Source organism: Dreissena polymorpha, chromosome 6 (assembly GCF_020536995.1).
Source record: "Dreissena polymorpha isolate Duluth1 chromosome 6, UMN_Dpol_1.0, whole genome shotgun sequence".
Lineage (NCBI taxonomy): Eukaryota > Metazoa > Mollusca > Bivalvia > Myida > Dreissenidae > Dreissena > Dreissena polymorpha.
The window spans coordinates 50,494,983-50,514,194 of NC_068360.1; the positions used below are offsets into that span (position 1 = coordinate 50,494,983).

The window sequence follows — 19,212 nt, forward strand, 5'->3', positions numbered from 1 at the left end:
TTTCTTTCTACAGCGTTTGTTTTAACAATACCACCACGCTAGTACACAAATTTATACAACACAACGGACCCTTTTCTGACAAACATAAATCAGTAATAAGTTGTTCAATGGATACAGTACTAATCAGTTGAAATGGTATGCAATTCACTGAATATATGTGATCATGAGTATGCACTTAAGTAATAAATATAAAACTATAGATTTTTTGGGGCGTTAATTCGTATTTTTTCTCGACCATTTTGAGTTAATAAAAATAAATAACGTGCTCGCGCTTTATAAATATGTTCCGTTTTGAGATCTCTGACTAATAGTAAATTTCATATTGCTCACTTGTTAACATTTTAGTACATGTTTTCAAAACAGATGCAGTGTATTTTTTCATTATGTTGGTAGGTTTCATTACGTGAATCTTACCTGACATAACTATGTTGTCGTATCTCTTGCGTCCAATCAAACTTGGGCTGTTGGCAAGTCTATCACATTGCTTGAGTAATCGAAACAAGAATACATTTACTTTAAAATTTGAATAACAAATACTTTCTTGTTAAACAAATAAAGGAACAAATAACTCATGCTTTATTATTCAAATTATTTAATCGTTGTGTGAATACCTCACTATATTCTCACATTTATCATTCATATTCATTATTGAATTTAGGTAGCATAGAGTTTTGTTTAAGTATGTAATAAACATTCTTGCTAATGGTGTTATACTATATTTTGGATAATTTGCTGCAATACGTAATGCGCATTATACGTAATGTTGCATTAACTGTTTTCTACGGGTAAGGGTTGTATAATGATAATAAAGCTGAAAGGGAAAACTGCAAAGATAAAACATAACAATAATTAGAATTTAATCAATCGACCATCAACATTATAAAAACTACCGTATAGATCTGCCAAACAAATAGATTACTGTTCTAACGTACGGTTTTGTGTACACATCCAGACTTGCAAAGCGTAGAGTGGGTTAGCGAACCAATGATTCTCTCTACTTTGCATACCTGAAGACAGTCAAAATCATACATAAACTTACTGTTCGAGTTTATAATACAAATTGCTTGTAGTATTTATTGTAATATAGTATTTGTTAATATAAACTACAAAATAAATTTAAAGTATTGTTATATGAGAGACACACTAAACAATGTTCAATACAGACTTCTTTTCTTGTTTTACGTCCGTATCAGGTAAAGTAATAAACGTGTTAAACAGGAAAATTAGCTTAATTCTGAGGCAAACCATTCCGGACTTTCTGTTGTAATATGGTATTAAATGCATAATTATACACGACAATTCCTTGTGTGCTAGTAGTGTTTTTACTAACACTAATGCTAACATAGAAGCCATGTTAAATGAGACAGACGTCATCCCGTGAACAGAGCGCTATCTGGTTGCACCAGCTCGGCGTGATAGCTTGATCGCAATTGAAACACACGGGGCCAACAGCGGGCAGTCCTGAGGGAAGGAGGCGTATAATAGGCAGTTTGAAATCAGCATATGCGACAAATTACTAAAACTGCCTAACATGCATTATTTGATATACTAATATATAAAACAAGACTACGTTTATAGTCATAGTCACAATGAGGTCCTTGTGTAACCTGTTGTAGTAATTTGTTTAAAAGATTGCTCATAAAAAAGTCAACTTTTATCATAAAATATTATCGTAAACTAAATTGTCAAAGTCTTATCAATAGGAACGCACATCTGTTTTCATTTAAAAGTCTGAAATCAAGTTACTTTAAAGCAGTGCAGTAACAGTTTGTGTTCAGTAATTCACTAGTTACAACCAAGTGAATTGAGTGCATTGCATAAATTATATCGACACGCAGTTGTTGACGAATTTCACCGGCAGAGTAAATTGAAGTAATTTAAATACCGGTTTGTCCACATAGGGCGGCGTTGCAAATGTTTCCGAAGCAACACTGGGCATACAGAAGCGTGGTACCGTTGGATCGGTTCACCACGTTACGTTTTCCGAAAGAGCCGCTGAGCTTATAAAATCGATATAAGGCCATGTATACAGAGAAAATAGTTCGATTGCGTTAATTAGAAATAGGTATAGTAACACCTAAAAACGGTTACATTGTTGCAAATGTTTCCGAAGCAACACTGGGCATACAGAAGCGTGGTACCGTTGGATCGGTTCACCACGTTACGTTTTCCGAAAGAGCCGCTGAGCTTATAAAATCGATATAAGGCCATGTATACAGAGAAAATAGTTCGATTGCGTTAATTTGAAATAGGTATAGTAACACCTAAAAACGGTTACATTGAAGATTATACAACACAGCGTTCACTACGTTACAGTGAATAAAATACATTAAAAGAATATAACATGTTTAATTGCACTGTATTACTTAACTTTTTATTCATTTATTTACTTATTCATTTATTGTGTATATATATATATATATATATATATATATATATATATATATATATATATATATATATATATATATATATATATATATATATATATATATATATATATATATAGTTTCAGATTGGGTAAAATGGTGGGTTAAACGTCCATTCTACCGCCGTATTGTTGGGTCTTTAGTCGATTGTCGGGCCCTTGGACCCGACAGTTGAAGACCCACTTAAAAAACGGCTGCTTAACATACTCATGACTATTTTTAAATTCAAATTTGCATATGTAATTTTACTCGAATTGTCGGGCCTATATCTCCCATTAGCACACATTAGGTCAAACTCCACACAGCAGTTACTTCCCTTGGGCATTCGCCAATCATTAATGTCTTTTTCTAGAATAAGGGAGGCCACTGCGTATGAGATTGACCAACCTCGGCGCAGTGATTTGACGGGAACCAGCATAGCAACGAACGACAACTCTGTAATAAAAATTGCCAATTTTCGCGGTTAAACTTAAAAAGGTAAGTGGCGATAATATTTATTAGGTTTATTTATATTTTTGGTTATTAAAATTATTCTGCAAATGACTGAATTTAAACTGAAACTGCAACCAATAATTAGGACACAGTTTCTGAAACGTTTGCTGACAATGAAAACATATTTCAAACATGTAAAGCCGTGGCACGAATTTAGGTGACAACCTTGTTACCGCAAACAAACAAATGTAACCTATAATCTGCATTTAATGCAGATATTGTGACATTCATGAAAGCAAGCATGATTGTAGCATTAGATCATTTCCATGCGATACAAGTTCAATATATGTTTTAGGCTGACTGCAATGGTTAGACTGGGGAAATAAATTATAAAAGAACAGAATCTTTAACCACACAAGACAGTTAGACTAGCCTTAGTGGTACAGTCATGTTACTATTACCGGATCAGTAGCGTAATAAAGTTGTTCTGGGGAAAAGCAATAAATGGTTTAAGACTTCTTTTACATCAGTTTGATAAGGTTTCCAGACAAACGCTCCCACAAACAATCGCTCCTACGCTAAATTAGTTCTGGCTTCAATAACTTTAAAATTCGCTTTCTATGAATTTTGAATGGCGCGACATTAAAGTTATGGACCAACCCCAGTAGGAAAGTCAACCAGGAATATACAAAAAGTTGACAGGTAACAAAGACCGCTCCAAAACAGCTTGTAAAAGCAGTTATTGGCCCAAATCAGCTACTTTATGTCTTTATTGGAAAGATTGACATTTTTCACATTTAACTGATATGTTTTTTTTACAAAATACTATCTTAAACATTTAACATTTATCTTTTCTGCTCTAAGATATAGACCAGTTGACGAGTGAAGTCATGCGCACCTGCAAATATTACACTCCGCCCACTGGTTGGCAAAAAGAGGTGAAATTCATATAAGCGCATATAGAGAAAGTTGAAATAATAATCGTTTTTATTGATAATCATGCACTTTATCAAATATAATTTTACTAACTATGTCTGAATTAAACATAAGCGTGCAAGGAAATGCATTTTTGGAACGATTATATTGTTGTTATTATTTGTTTTTACTATAAACGAAATCTGGAGTGGAACACAATATACGAGCACGGTATGCAGTTACCATAAAAATCTCTACTTGGCACATCTTCGCGACCATTTTTTAGATAAAAAATTCTCTGATATTGAATTTTTTTCAGAATAAAACAAATTTAATGAACGAACAAAAATAAGGATGTAAACAAACAGCAAATAGATCGACTTTATGTACGCAACATATAGTAACTGATTTGAACATGCCCGTAAAAACTTGCCTTGTTACACATTAAATAAATTCTCTTGATAAATGTAATTGTTTTTATTTAATTATTCACACCAATTTTGACACTCTTTGTTTCAGCGTTTTTAACCCGGTGTTTTATTGCACTTTTGTTCATCATAAAGCGATTATCTCGTTATGATCGGATACTGTCCAAACAATTACAAAGAACACATGGTGTGATAAATCCAGGGACCTATTCTTGGCCACTGCATAAACCACATGTGGCATACAAGTGTCTGGTCATTAAACATCATTTATGATACCTCCATGTCATCTCTTGGCATATTGAGCGATCATCTAAGCAAAATTGTAAAGCCAAAATACGAAACAGTTGCTTTAATAAAATATTTGAACATATTAAAAAATGAAGATATTTGTCCGAAATGGATTAACAGGAATTAGTGTATGTATATATTAGCCTGTTTAATCATAATAATAGAGTGTTAATAACTATAAATTAAAAATATTGTGCAATTTCATTGCTACACAATTAACGTATTTAACGAGTACCGGCAAATGTAAACTCGGCTATTCATGTTAAGATTGTACGTTTCTGTAGTGTACGAAATGACATGAAAACAAGCAAACAACAAAAGGGTAAAAAATACTTGCGTAAAATAAATTAATATATAGATATATTTATCATAAAATGCTAGATTGTTATCACTCCTTACCACCAGTAAAGAGAGTGCATGCAAAGACAGTTTAATTTGCTTAATATGCAGTTCTTGTTTTTCATATGTATGCTAAACTTTATGATATTGTCATTCGATGGAAACGAAACGGTAATTCATTCCATGTAAAATAAAATTACTACAATGTTTATAAATTGTAATGTATTCCGCTTTTAGGGCTTCGTTTTATAATTGATTAAATGCCCCTCTTGCACCTTCGTTCGCTTATGAACAATAACAATATCTGCACCACTTATAATTATAATCAAATTAATGTATGTGTTATTATCTTTGAAATATAATTTACCAAAATCTTACAATCACAAAAAATATGAAAGAATATTTATTGTTTTGTTTTGTTGGATTGCCAGTTTTTAGTCTGATGTATTAATATTATTAATATGTATTTTTATACAGAGGTAATTATATTTATGAAAATACATTTATTGGTACTAAATATTATATTTTTGCACTATTACTTAAGAGTTTTTAAGTTTATTTCGGATTTTTGTATCGTTTTATTGACTAAACAAACGACATGTATACATGTTTTACGTTACTGTAACCAGTGTTTTTTGCCAACCAGCCAGTGCGCATGCGCAGAAAATCCCGAATGTAAACAATAACATTCAACTGGTCTATCGAGAAAAACAGTGACGTGACACACATGATTGAAATGCGAATCTCCCGAGATTTCACGGTCATATGATGTTATTTCTATTTTTAGTAACAAACCATGTGCTCAATTGTTTACAAATTCAGAAAGACATTTCCCGTTTTTTTATAATTATTCTTGCTTGTTTTGTAAACAAATTGTAGTGTAAATACAAAATCAATGTACAAAATATTCAAAATTACCAAATTCACTTTGAAATCAGTGTTTAAATCCACCAGACGTAACTTGTTAATCACAAATAATAGATTTCAGAAAACGAAAGTAATGTTTACAATTCCAGCAAAAAATGTCAAGGTCGATCCGAAAGTATCCAAATGAAAACTCGTCACATGACAAAGCGACAATGGTGCAAAATTATGACTTTCAGGCTGATGAGAGTTATTTTCATCTATTGTAAGATGCATTTGAAACATTTGAATCTTAAAATATGCCCCGATGCAGTAATTTATATTCATTCACCAATATATGAAGGAATGTATCCAAGAAAACATACTGTCTTTGATTTATAGCGTGACATAAATCTGTCACCACTCTGGTTGACTTTCGATACAGGGTTGGCTTCAGCGTACAGATATGTCAATACTATATAAACTGTACGCTGAAGTTTCTTTAGCTAACGCTAAATTTGACAGGGCGGACATTCGCTCCTACAATGTTTTGATAGGGCGGACAGTAGCTCCTATATTATTTTGCCAACTCGGACAATCGCTTCTACATTATTTTGTCAACCCGGACAGTCGCTCCTACATTATTTTTATTCAACGGCAAAACGTTCTATATGCCTATCAAAGACTTACACCTATAATTAACTGACAATTAATTTTGCCAACTTGTTGACAGTTAGCCAATTCAAAACATTACATTTCCTACATTACATTTATTGGAATACATGTAAGTGCCATTTTGCGAATGGGATAAACATAAAAACCGCAAATATGTTGTTCTTAATTTCATTTGTTTTTATGATTTGACATTTATATGACATTTATAAACATATATATATACACACAATACACAAACGAAAAAACATCCAAACGAAAGGTCTTTAGTGTCTGTCAGTGGCTCACCGTCTTCTTTCTTACGCGTTTTATCACCGATTATATTTATATAATAGCCAAAAATTAAATTGTTATATATTGATAGAATGTTATAACAGAAAAATTATACATTGAAGACGAAATTCATAAAATGCAACATGCAGGCAAATTCGACTGTACAGACATGTTCGATTTACTGCATAACCATCATATGGTTGACTTAGACATGGGCTTCTTTGAGTACGAGTGACCCTCTAAGCATAGCACAGACTGACTGCGTTTGTTTGTTAGAAGTTCCATGTTGGTAGTAAATTATTGGCGTAATATTGACATTACAATATATACATATTGTTTTCACAGATTGCTAAATTACATTTAAAGAATCGACCAACTGTAACATAGTTTCTTAATAAGTAAATTGATTTATTAAAATCACATTGATCGGCTCATGTTAAATTGGCTTTCTGTTAACAAGTTGGCAAATTTAATTGTCTGTTAATTATAGATGTTAGCCGGGTTGGCAAAATAATGTTGGAGCGACTGTCCGCCTTGTCAAATCCGAAATGTATTTGTGTTACCTTTTTTTCGCCGCAGAATTCATGCATTAACGGATCAGTTGTAGCTATAACGGATCACATGATCAAAACCACTCAAGGAGGGGGGCATTTAACATATTATTTAAACTGTCGAAACATGAACTTTGTTGTTTACAAGGACCAAGTTATATTGCCAGTTATAAATAATATTCATGTTTTTGTTATTGTTATTGATTGTTTTCTATATGTGATCTTGTATTCTTGTGTGAAATATCTGATGAAAATCCTAAATAGATTAGAAAGATATGGGCGTGTTAAAAACCATGAAATTATTTGAATCATATATAATCATCGATATTAAACATGGATCATAAATAAAACTATAAGATTGATGTCATTTATTGTGAGAATCAACAAGATTTTCATATATTTTAATATAATATATTAGCAATACGCATATTATCACGCTTGATCTGTTATTGTCCTTATTCTTTATTTCATTTAAGGTGCTGCAAAATCTTTAAACACGAATCAAAACTGAAATGGACTTTTGCAGGCAGGACTACTAAATGGCCTTAAAATTAATGCTTAAACTTCTTGCTTGCCAACATAGTTATACTAGCATGTGGCCGCGAACAATGTTTAACCTCGATTTGGAAACGAGACAGAAATCAACAAAATTGTATATAAATGTCAGCAAAACATACCGAAATGTTTGACAAAGAGTCTTTCCCATTACGACTCAATCAGTGCGTTTTAAAGAACAGACCTTGAAGATGCTATATATTAAATATCATCTAAAATATCAACTATTTATCGCGATGCGCAGTCTGTAATTTACTGATGTTTAGGAACCAAAAGTTAGGTAATGTCCGGTTATATGATCATATGCTAAAAATGAAGTATGCTTTCTGCTTTCTGTGCATTGATTTTTTTAATCCAAAATGTTTTGGGCCTGCCCAGCTAGCTGAGTTGATGGCTCAGTTGATAGAGCGCCAGACTGTCAATTCTTAGGTTTGAATCTGGGGGTAGGATAAAGTTTCTTCATAGAGATTGGTTCCCGAACATTGTAACATTGTATTTGTAGGTCATTCTTCCCCAACCTCTGAATCAAGTTGGGAAGAAGTGGGTCACTTGTGGTTGGCTAATACTGGTCACAAGAAGTAGGAAAGCTGGTTCATGTCCTGACCACTTGCAAAATGACCTTAATTTGGGTTCAAGAAGGCATTAAACCTGATCAATCTAAATTCAACCAAATTCTTTTGCCCAAAGGTCAGAGTTTCAAATACATTCCAACACAACAGCTGTTGGCAGTCACCTCGATTATTGATTATAAAGCCCCGTCCAGTTCGATTGTCAGCGGCTAGCAGTCAATAGTATGGTCGTTTCAATAACATTGCCAACAACGATCATTTGTCTAAACTGTTTTCAATTTTCTAAAGATTGACTGTTTCCAAAACACAATTTAATAATCTTAAAGAACTGGACCAACGTTATTCCTTCTTCTGTTTGAGATTTTGCAGAACTTCTCCCTAAAGTGACTAGTCTTTATGACATTAAGTGAGTAATAAGGCCTTTCAAAATTTCATTCTCTACAGTTATTTGATTAATCATTAAATATTATGAAAATTTAAATATCATTTATGTTAGATATAGAGCCATGTATTAATCTTGCATGATTTTCATGTCTGATAGATGTTTCACTCAACAGTTTGTTTATGCAGAAATAAAACAAGTAACTGATTTTTATGCCCCCCTTCAAAGAAGAGGGGGTATATTGCTTTGCACATGTCGGTCTGTCGGTCCGTCCACCAGGTGGTTTCCGGATGATTATTATAACTCAAGAACGCTTGGGCCTAGGATCTGTGCAAGTGGAAGTCAAGTTCTTAAACCTTTGCATGCTGGGAAATTTGTCATCTACTAAAATGTTGTCTGCTGAATTTCTCAAATTAGCGTTTTCTTTGAATTTTTTCAAAGAATACTATAAGAATAGCAAACAGTTTGGATCCTGATGAGACGCCACATTCTGTGGCGTCTCATCTGGATCCAAACTGTTTGCAAAGGCCTTCAAAATTCAGTTCCAGCACTGAAAGAGTTAAGAAAATCCCTGGAGTTGGTACTGTGCATCATTTAAGATTCCTCTTTGTAGCCTTGACCTTGACCTTAAGTCATTTAATCTTGTTTGTTAATTTCAATTTCAGCTGGCACTACATGTTTTTGCCTTTATATGTTTGAACAAATAAAATGGGCATCAAATCCTTTAAGCAAACAAACAATTGACTCTGGGATACGGGATACCTTTCAAAAGGGGAAAAATACCATGTGACGGGCACTTTTGGGGGAAAATTGCAATAAATTGTCATAAACCGAAGGTTAATTACATGTAATAACCATTATTTGCTCCACTTAAAAGCTGTAGCTTTTTTATATGGCTTTCCCCTACCACAAGTGATTGGAGCTATACTGCAATCACTGTGTTTGTTTGTCTGTCCCACATGGGTTAATGAATAAAATAAAACATTTCAAGTTTCAAATGCTTAACTGTTCCCTGGAATTGTTCATGAAAAATGCCTTGTAATTTGTTTAGCAGTCACATAAACAACCAAGCTATGTAATATGGAATTTTTACACCCATTATTGCTGCTTCTTCCTGTATTTGCGCGATGATTATCTGAGATATTAACTCTATGATTCTATATTCTCAAATCTTTTCTATAAAGAAGGAATGTAGTTGACAATTGTTAATAGTTTTATTTGATCGTTCGTCAAAAAGTTGTAATTCTGTTACTCTTGTATCTTCAATGCAATTGAGTAATTAAATAGCAATTAAATTGAATGCGTTTTAATTCCCTTTTATTATTGTTTAATTTGAGTAACAATGCTATGACGTTAAATTTTATTTACACTTAAATGTATTATGAATATTGCTGGGCCAAGTGTGAGGTTGAGCGCTCTATAACCAGGTTTAAACCCCCAATGCTTTGCATTGACCGTTCCAAGGCGGTGACCCCAGCTTTATTCATATTTTGTGTTTATGTTGGTTTGTATTGTGCTGTATTGTGCTGTTTTGTACTGTTTGGGCAATCGGTCACTTGCCTTAAATAAAGGACCTACTAATTGTTTTTAATGAAAATTCAATACTGCTCCAGCAGCTGGAGTTTCACTTTTTTATATTGTATTATTTTTTAACCGATTTTTTTTCAAAACTTTCCCTCTGTGTCTTCTGTAAAGGACTAAGATTAATATTTCTTTGCCAAAATACACAGGAAATTTTTAATGGAATATTGATTGTTGCTTTAAAGCTTTTATGATAATCAGTAACAGAAGCAGTAACATTCAGCCATAATTATGTATCCACACGGCTATAAACTAATACCAAGCTTCCCATTCCCCTTCTCTTCAGATACTTCCTTTCTTTCAAAGGGAAACAGTGGTGGTAAACAGATGATATTGCAATATTGCAATACTTCTTCCTCTGCCAAAATACATGTTATAAACATTGTTGGGCCTCTTATCAGTTATAAAAATTGTAGGGTCCCATATAAGAAATAAACATGTTGACACTAATTTTCAGATCTCATATAAGTCATATTGTTGAGTCTCATATATGAAATACTGTTGGGTCCCATATAAGTAATATTGTGGGGTCCCATATAAGGTATCTTGTCAGGTACCATATAAGAAATATTGTTGGGTCCTATATAAGAAGTATTGTTGGGTCCCGTATAAGAAACATTGTTGGGTCCCATATTTAAGAAATTTTGCAAGAAATATTGTCAGGTACCATATTATATAAGAAATATTGTTGGGTCCTATATAAGAAGTATTGTTGGGTCCCATATAAGAAACATTGTTGGGTCCCATATATAAAAAGTATTGTAAGAAATATTGTTTGATCTCATATAAGAAACATTGTTGGGTCCCATATACGTAAAAAGCATCGTTGGGTCCAACATAAAAGATACAAGTTGACATTCTAGGGTCCCTTATAATTTAATTAACATTAAATGTATAATTAACACTTTAGGTATCCATATAAGTAATGAACATTGTTGGGCCTGGCCCTTTATTAGAAGTAGACATGTTTACACTTAATGACTAATGTTGAGACCCATATAATTAAAATATATTGCTAGTAGACTGAACTGCAATTTTCTAACACTGGTTTCAGTGACACACATTCACTGTGCAGATTTCTACTAAATATGTGTTGTTTTAATCTCAAAATTAGTCTTGAGCGTTAATTGACACACCCATTAAATTATTTCCTTATAACCATATGGTATCCGTTGTTAATTCGAATGTTATTTATCATTTTGCCGTTCATCGTAATTTCTTTTCTGCTTGCCGCCATCTTGGACGATGACGTAAATACAGGCATGCTCAATCACTATACATTGACCACTGCCCAGTATCCTCCGCAATATAGACAATCCCAGAATCGATAATATGGGCGCCGCCATATTGGCTATTACGTATTTTTGAGTAGTGACTTAATGGACTTTCCTACATTAATAGATAGTGACATCTACAATTATTTTGTGCTGAAAATGAACACACAAAAACCATACCTATGCTTATTTGCTCAAAGCGACATTCAGACAGGAGAGGAGCTTCTTTATGACTATAGTGTGTCTGATCTACCATGGAAGGTTAGTTATATCATATACATCATATTTAATAAATAGATGATGCCATTATCATGAAGAAGCACACATGAATGGATGTCAAACTACTAACATAACTTCTGTCATCAAACAGCTTATGGCTTTTCGCTAACATAATTGTATCCTCAAAAACAGCTGTTAACCCTTTGCATGCTGGGAAATGTGTCTCCTGCTCTAATTCATCTGCTGAATTTCAAAAATTAGCATTTTCTTCGAGTTTTTTTCATAGAATATTATTAGAATAGCAAACAGTTTGGATCCTGATGAGACGCCACATTCTTATTTTTTCCCTGTAACAAAAAGGAAAGAGCATTTATACATTTGTATTTGGTATCTAGCGTCTCTAATTGGTCCACTATCAGGATTGTTTAAATAATGCCCCTTTGGTTAAAATTTGCTCCTTCCTTGGAGATCACATCTATTACAAAAATTAATGAGCTATCAGATTCATCTTATGTTCCAAGTTAATCAACCCCACAAATCAATAAGAGTTCAGCAATCTTTATTATAGCTGTTGACATCAAGTGAGCAATATTGGGCTTTTTTTATGTCCCCCACTATAGTAGTTGGGGACATATTGTTTTTGCCCTGTCTGTTGGTCTGTTGGTTGGTTGGTTGGTCTGCTGGTTGGTTTGCGCCAACTTTAACATTTTGCAATAACTTTTGCTATATTGAAGATAGCAACTTCATATTTGGCATGCATGTGTATCTCATGAAGCTGCACATTTTGAGTGGTGAAAGGTCAAGGTCATCCTTCAAGGTCAGAGGTCAAATATATGTGGCCAAAATCACTCATTTTATGAATACTTTTGCAATATTGAAGATAGCAACTTGATATTTGGCATGCATGTGTATCTCATGGAGCTGCACATTTCGAGTGGTGAAAGGTCAAGGTCATCCTTCAAGGTCAGAGGTCAAATATATGTGGCCCAAATCGCTTATTTTATGGATACTTTTGCAATTTTGAAGATAGCAACTTGATATTTGGCATGCATGTGTTCTCATGGAGCTGCACATTTTGAGTGTTGGAAGGTCAAGGTCATCCTTCAAGGGCAAATATATGGGTCAAAATTGTCACTTCTGCAATATTGAAGCTAGACATTTTATATTTGAAATGCGTGTGTATCTCAAGGAGCTGCACATTTTGAGTGGTGAAGGGTCAAGGTCATCCTTCAAGGTCAAACGTCATATAGGGGGACATTGTGTTTCACAAACACATCTTGTTGGACGTTTTGTTTAGTCTTGTGTTATCTGGTACCTTTTATAAAATCAATATTAAGTTACTTTTGCAATAATTTTTAGGAAAAGAAAGCCAATGGTATGTTTAGTTCACAGTTTTGAATGGATGTAATGATACTTTGAATGGTAATATTGGGAAGTAAGTAGGTAAATATTCTTGTTTAAATTGTCTAATTATTGAGTAAGCCAATCTTGTGAAATACAATTTAGCAGAACGTTCAAAGAAAATAATTTTTTTTGGCCAACTTCGCATCATGGTTGTCAGTTTTTTTCAAGGCTGATAAAAAATTATGATAATTTTAATACTGTCAAAAGTATGCAAATGATAGTTGGCACACATATTCATGTACATCTCTTAGGAAAAAAGCAACATAACTTTAAGCGGGTATATTCGATTTTTAAATGCGTTAAATTGTAATATATTGCAACAAATATGCTATAATAACACGCAATATGCAAGAAAAATGATACATTTTAGACGAATTTCATAAAATGCAGCAAATGCAAACTTGCGCACCAAGCTGATTGTGACGAAGATAATTCGTACATATTTTCCTACAATAACCGATGCATTCGTCTTTTAAGTAAGTGTTCGTGTGTCGTATGAATCAATATCGCTGCAGGAATTTAAAATGAACCGTTAAACTAAATTTAGATTCACATCTTACATGCATGATATACATGCTGGCGAATTCGGCTGTACAGGCTTTTTCAGTTTTAAATATTCTGCTTATTTCGCATTTTCCGACAAATGTTCTTCTTTACTTGTATTTTAGTTTATATTGAAATATATGTATAATAAGTTTTTTGCACATTTTATATTAATTAATAAATATTTGACAAGATCGTATATACCCGCTTTAAATGGTCTGCCACCTAGGGCAAACATGTATATGATACTTGAATTATCCAGTGAATGGCAAAATCAAATTCAAAGGTATCATTACAGCCTGCTTGTTAAGATTTAATTTTCATGTTAGTTTGCATCTTTTCATTTTTAGCTCATCTATTTTTTGAAAAAAAATTATGAGCTATTGTCATCACCTTGGCGTAGGCGTCCGATTAAGTTTTGCATTTACATGGGTTTTTCTGCCTATTTTGGAAAAAGGAGTCTGACCAAATTGGGAATTTTTTATCGACACAATTGGCCATTTTGGGAAATTTTGCTTCGATTAAACAGCTCATTTGGGAAAAAATAGTGAATATATCATGCTTAAATAATTCAGTAGTTTAACAAATAAATTTGTTTTAATTTGTTATTTTGTCTTCTTTATATAAACAGATGCAATATTGGGCGTTTTCAACGTTTATTCAAGTACTGTATTTTTGTTTATTAGTTACAGTTACACTCTGAGATAAGAACTGAACAGTCAAAACCTTATAGCAGATATTTTTTACCAAAACAAACACTGGTTAGTCACACAAGTTATAAGACACTTCATTCTTTAAAGAAAAAAAATATTTTTTTTTTGGATTTTTTTATAAATATTTTGTTTTGGGATCGGGTCCGTTTGCTTTGGGAGTGCCTCCGTTTTCCGGAGGCGCAGACAGTGCTGAAAACCCCCTGATTTAGGTCCACTTTTCTCATTAAGTATCAATGCTTTTGCATTCAAACTTGGTACACTTACTAACTATCAAGAGGGGACTGGGCAGGCAAAGTTAGATAACTCTGGCGTGCATTTTGACAGAATGATGTGCCCTTTTTATACTTAGAAAATTGAAAATTTGGTTAAGTTTTGTGTTTAGGTCCACTTTATTCCGTAAGTATCAAAGCTATTGCTTTCATACTTGCAACACTTATTAACTATCATAAGGGGACTGTGCAGGCAAAGTCATGCAACTCTGACTGGCATTCTGACGGAATTATGGGCCCTTTATACTTAGAAAATTGAAGATTTGGTTATGTGAATTTTGTGTTTAGATCCATTTTACTTCTAAAGTATCAAGGTTATTGATTCTAAACTTCAAATACTATCATGCTATCATGAGGGTACTGTACCTGGCAAGTTGAATTTTACCTTGACCTTTGAATGACCTTGACTCTCAAGGTCAAATTATTTAATTTTGCTAAAATTGCCATAACTTCTTTATTTATGATTAGATTTGACTGATAATTTGTCAAAACAACTCTTAACTGACATACCACAATAGACTCCCCCCACCTTATAAATGACCACCACACCCTTACACTATACCCCCTCCCCCCCACCACCACCCAGCCCATTTTATTTATTTATGTTCCCATTCACTATAGTGGGGGACATATGGATTTTCCCCTGTTGGTCTGTTTCTGCCAACTTTAACATTTTGCAATCACTTTTGCTATATTGAAGATAGCTACTTCATATTTGGCATGTATGTGTTTTTCATGGAGCTGCACATTTTGAGTGGTACTTTCTGATAATGGGTTAAAATGAAAGTGAATATCTGTAAACAGTTGCACTGCATAAGCATGAAATAAATTGCCTGGATTATTTCATTTATTTTTCTTACACATACTGCTCTGATAGGGAATACATGTTATAAACATGACTTGCGAGTTTTTCACACCTTTATTGACATTACACAACAGATTAACACCAATGAGCTGTCGAAAGTCGTTTAACCTCTATGCCATTAAAATCTGTTAAATGGACGAATAAAGCAATTAAACTGTGATCTTCGCCATCTTTGTACCAGATTGCAGAATTTCCAATTTCAGATTTCCAGTTTGCGAAGTCATTTTTGCCAATTCCCAATGGGCAGAATATTTATTTATTAGGTTGTTTACAATGTATCCTTGTTTGAAGCTTTATTATTGCAATATTTCTGCCTAAATACATGTAATAAGAATTGTTGGGCCTCTTACAAGTAATAAACATCGTAGGGTCCCATATAAGAAATAAACATGTTTACACTAATTTTCGGGTCTCATATAAGTAATATTGTTGGGTCCCATATAAGAAATACTGTTGAGTCCCATATAAGAAGTATTGTAAGAAATATTGTCGGGTACCATATAAGAAATATCGTTGGGTCCTATATTAGAAGTATTGTTGGGTTCCATATACGAAACATTGTTGGGTCCCATGTATAATAAGCATTGTAAGAAATATTGTCAGGTACCATATAAGAAATATTGTTGGGTCCTATAAGAAGTATTGCTGGGTCCCATTTTAGAAACGGGTTTTTTACCTTCTATAACAGACGCCGAACTAGGCTGTTTGTTTCCCCTTTCTGGTAAAAAAAATTCCACCTAAAAAAAAATATATTTATTTATTTTTAGCTCCATCTGGCCAGCGGGGCTTATGTCATGGTCCTGTGTCCGCCGTGTGTCCGTGCGTGCGTTAACTTTTTCTTTAAACATCTTCTTCTTCTTCTTTTTACAGTTTTGAGCACGAACAGTCCGTTTTTCACGATTTAAAACAGCCGTTTTTGTAAATATTCACGGACATGAAAGGATTGTGAATTGGCCGTGTCAAAATTGTGAAATGTCCGTCCATGGCCAATCGCAAAGAAGGAAAAAAAAGCCCTGAATCCACAACGAATACAATGACACAATACAACGTAAAGCTAATTATGGCATGTTCACAGACATTCAAATATTTTGCAGAAATGCATTTGCCGTTGTTATACATTTTTATACACGTATAATATGTACGTAAAAACGACACCCTTCTATTACTCATCATATTAAGGGTTGCGGCATGTGGATATTGTCTTTTAACATCTTGAATGGCAAAAAGGGATTTTTGTCCGTTAAATGAAGGATTTTTTGGCTGTTTTAAAGAATTTGAAGTATTATAAAATTGTTTATAAGTTTTTGTCACAGTGTATATGGGTTCCTCTACCCCTCCAGTGCACATATTACTCCTCGTCAAATTTTTCTTGGTCATACGTGCACTGTTTGGGTAGAGGAACCAATATACACTGTAAACAAAAAACTATAACTTATGATATACATAACAGCAAAACTTCAGTTGTAATGTCCAATATACTTTTCTGTAGATTTCAGTAAGACCCACCAATGGATAATAATATCAAGGCCCAACTGTTGACTTTATATTTATATATATGTGGCGCGTTTCTGAAAAAGGCCCCTTTTGTGTGAACGTCAAATAACGGAGAAATGACGTTGTGAAGATATGCATTATTTTCCGACGTTTAAAAATTATTTTAGACAAACATCACACAAATTTAATCACTATGCTAATTCATTTATTTTAGAACGTGTAACAATACAAATTGGCCATATTACATGTATAGTAATGAACAACAGACAAAACTTCTTGCAAAATTATATCGTCAAAATAGTTGCATTGATATAAAAACATTTTTAGAGTTCACACAGCATCTCTTGAAAATTATAGGTTTGAACAAGTTTTCATTTGATCATATAAAACGTGTACATTATCTGAATAGGAAAAGAACGAACTTTAAGAACATTTTAAAAACTCAATTTATTTTTGTCACATTCATATGGCCTTTTTTTCTGAACCATGTTACGTAAACATAATAGCAAAACCTTCTGTTATCCAAGCCAATATATATTTTCTATAGATTTCAGCAAGACCCACCAATGGATAATAGACATACAAGACCCCACTGTTAACATTATATGTTTACAGTCATTGAGGCAACTGTTGAAGACACCCACAGTCTAGAATCTGTACAGGAGTCAGAGCCTCTCATGATACAACATGCCAGTGTTAACTGTGCTGATCATATGCAATCTACAGGTTTCACTTTGGTTCTTTCAGAGTCCATGTCAACTGCTGCCAGTGAAGAGCCAGGCAGTCTGACCCATGATAGGAGGGAGCCAAGTGAAGAGCCAGCCAGTCTGACCCATGATAGGAGGGAGCCAAGTGAAGAGCCAGCCAGTCTGACCCATGGTATTTCTGTTATCTGTTGGGCCTCTTACAAGTAATAAACATCGTAGGGTTCCATATAAGAAATAAACATGTTTACCCTAATTTTCGGGTCTCATATAAGTAATATTGTTGGGTCCCATATAAGAAATACTGTTGAGTCTCATATAAGAAGTATTGTAAGAAATATTGTCAGGTACCATATAAGACATTCTTCAAAAGTTCCAAGGTTACTTTGTCATGGCGATTTGCCAATCATTGGTTCAGCATTTCTTACTTGCTGTCAATATACCTTGAGCGACCATTGCAGTCCTTTTGTTTACTTTAGTCTTTGATACATAGATTTGTTATTTTATATTAAACTTTGCTGTTAAATCAAGAAATTGTTGTGTTGTTTTATATGTATGTATTTGCTTTGGTTCGAATATGGCCATATTAAATGTATGCAAATGTGTTATCCTTGTCAAATAAAAAATCATTTCTTGAAACATTCTAAGGTTCAATATTGAACTTTCTATTTATTATTCAGTACTTATTTTTTATTTTACAAACTGGTACAATCGTTCACAATTACTTCTAAAGTCTAGTTGTGCAAATATGGGATTGCTTAAGCCATTTAAGAATTATGGTCTTTGTTTCATATCCCTGTACAGATGAGATATTGTGACCTGAAGGTTTCTTTATTATGGCACAATATTTATTTAGACTTTCAGCAATTATACTACATTCTCTTCCAGTTTAATGGCATACATACTAGACTTGCGACACCTTAAGGGTTTCGCGGGATGGAATGAGTGGGGAGATCATATACAATTTTCAGCTTTCAGGAAGCAAGGACCCTCTGGACGTGAAACATCAGCTTTCCAACACTATATGATTCCAGTTCCATAGCACATATTGCATTAGTTCAATAGGAAGAACATTAAACGGCATATTCACAAATCTCTGAAAAACAAACAGTGCTCAAAAATATTTAAAGTAGTCATTTACTATTTAATTGATTATGTCCTCTGATTGTTGAATTTTTAATTTAAATATGTGTTCCTATATGCATTTATTGTTGTTTTGACTTAAAAAACTAAAATGGATGCCCATTCTTAGTTTGCTTTCTTAGTCTACCCTAAAATTATACATGTTTCTTGCATAATTGAATTATCAAAAACTGCATACTTGTAAAGGCATTGTCAGAGTTATTTGGTTAAGTTAGAGACAAAGTAAAGCAAATATATTTATTTTTCTTAAAATGAATCATCCTCTGAAGCCCCCACTGGGATTCAAACCCAGATCTCTTTCCTCTGGGAAGGAAAGTATTCTATCTT

General features: G+C 33.4%; 1 protein-coding gene across 4 annotated transcripts in view; it reads left to right on the forward strand.

Moving 5' to 3' along the window:
• The first annotated feature begins 2,741 nt into the window (after positions 1-2,741).
• Positions 2,742-19,212, forward strand: part of LOC127834844 (macrosialin-like) — a 36,035-nt gene continuing 19,564 nt past the window's right edge. For 2 of the 4 annotated variants that reach the window (XM_052360913.1, XM_052360915.1), the window contains exon 1: positions 17,345-17,917. In XM_052360913.1, the coding sequence (XP_052216873.1) occupies positions 17,644-17,917 (274 nt within the window). In that variant the 5' untranslated portion in view covers positions 17,345-17,643. Of the gene's footprint in view, positions 2,907-17,344; positions 17,918-19,212 lie in introns of those variants that run through there. The other 2 variants (XM_052360916.1, XM_052360914.1) reach the window with 2 other exon arrangements.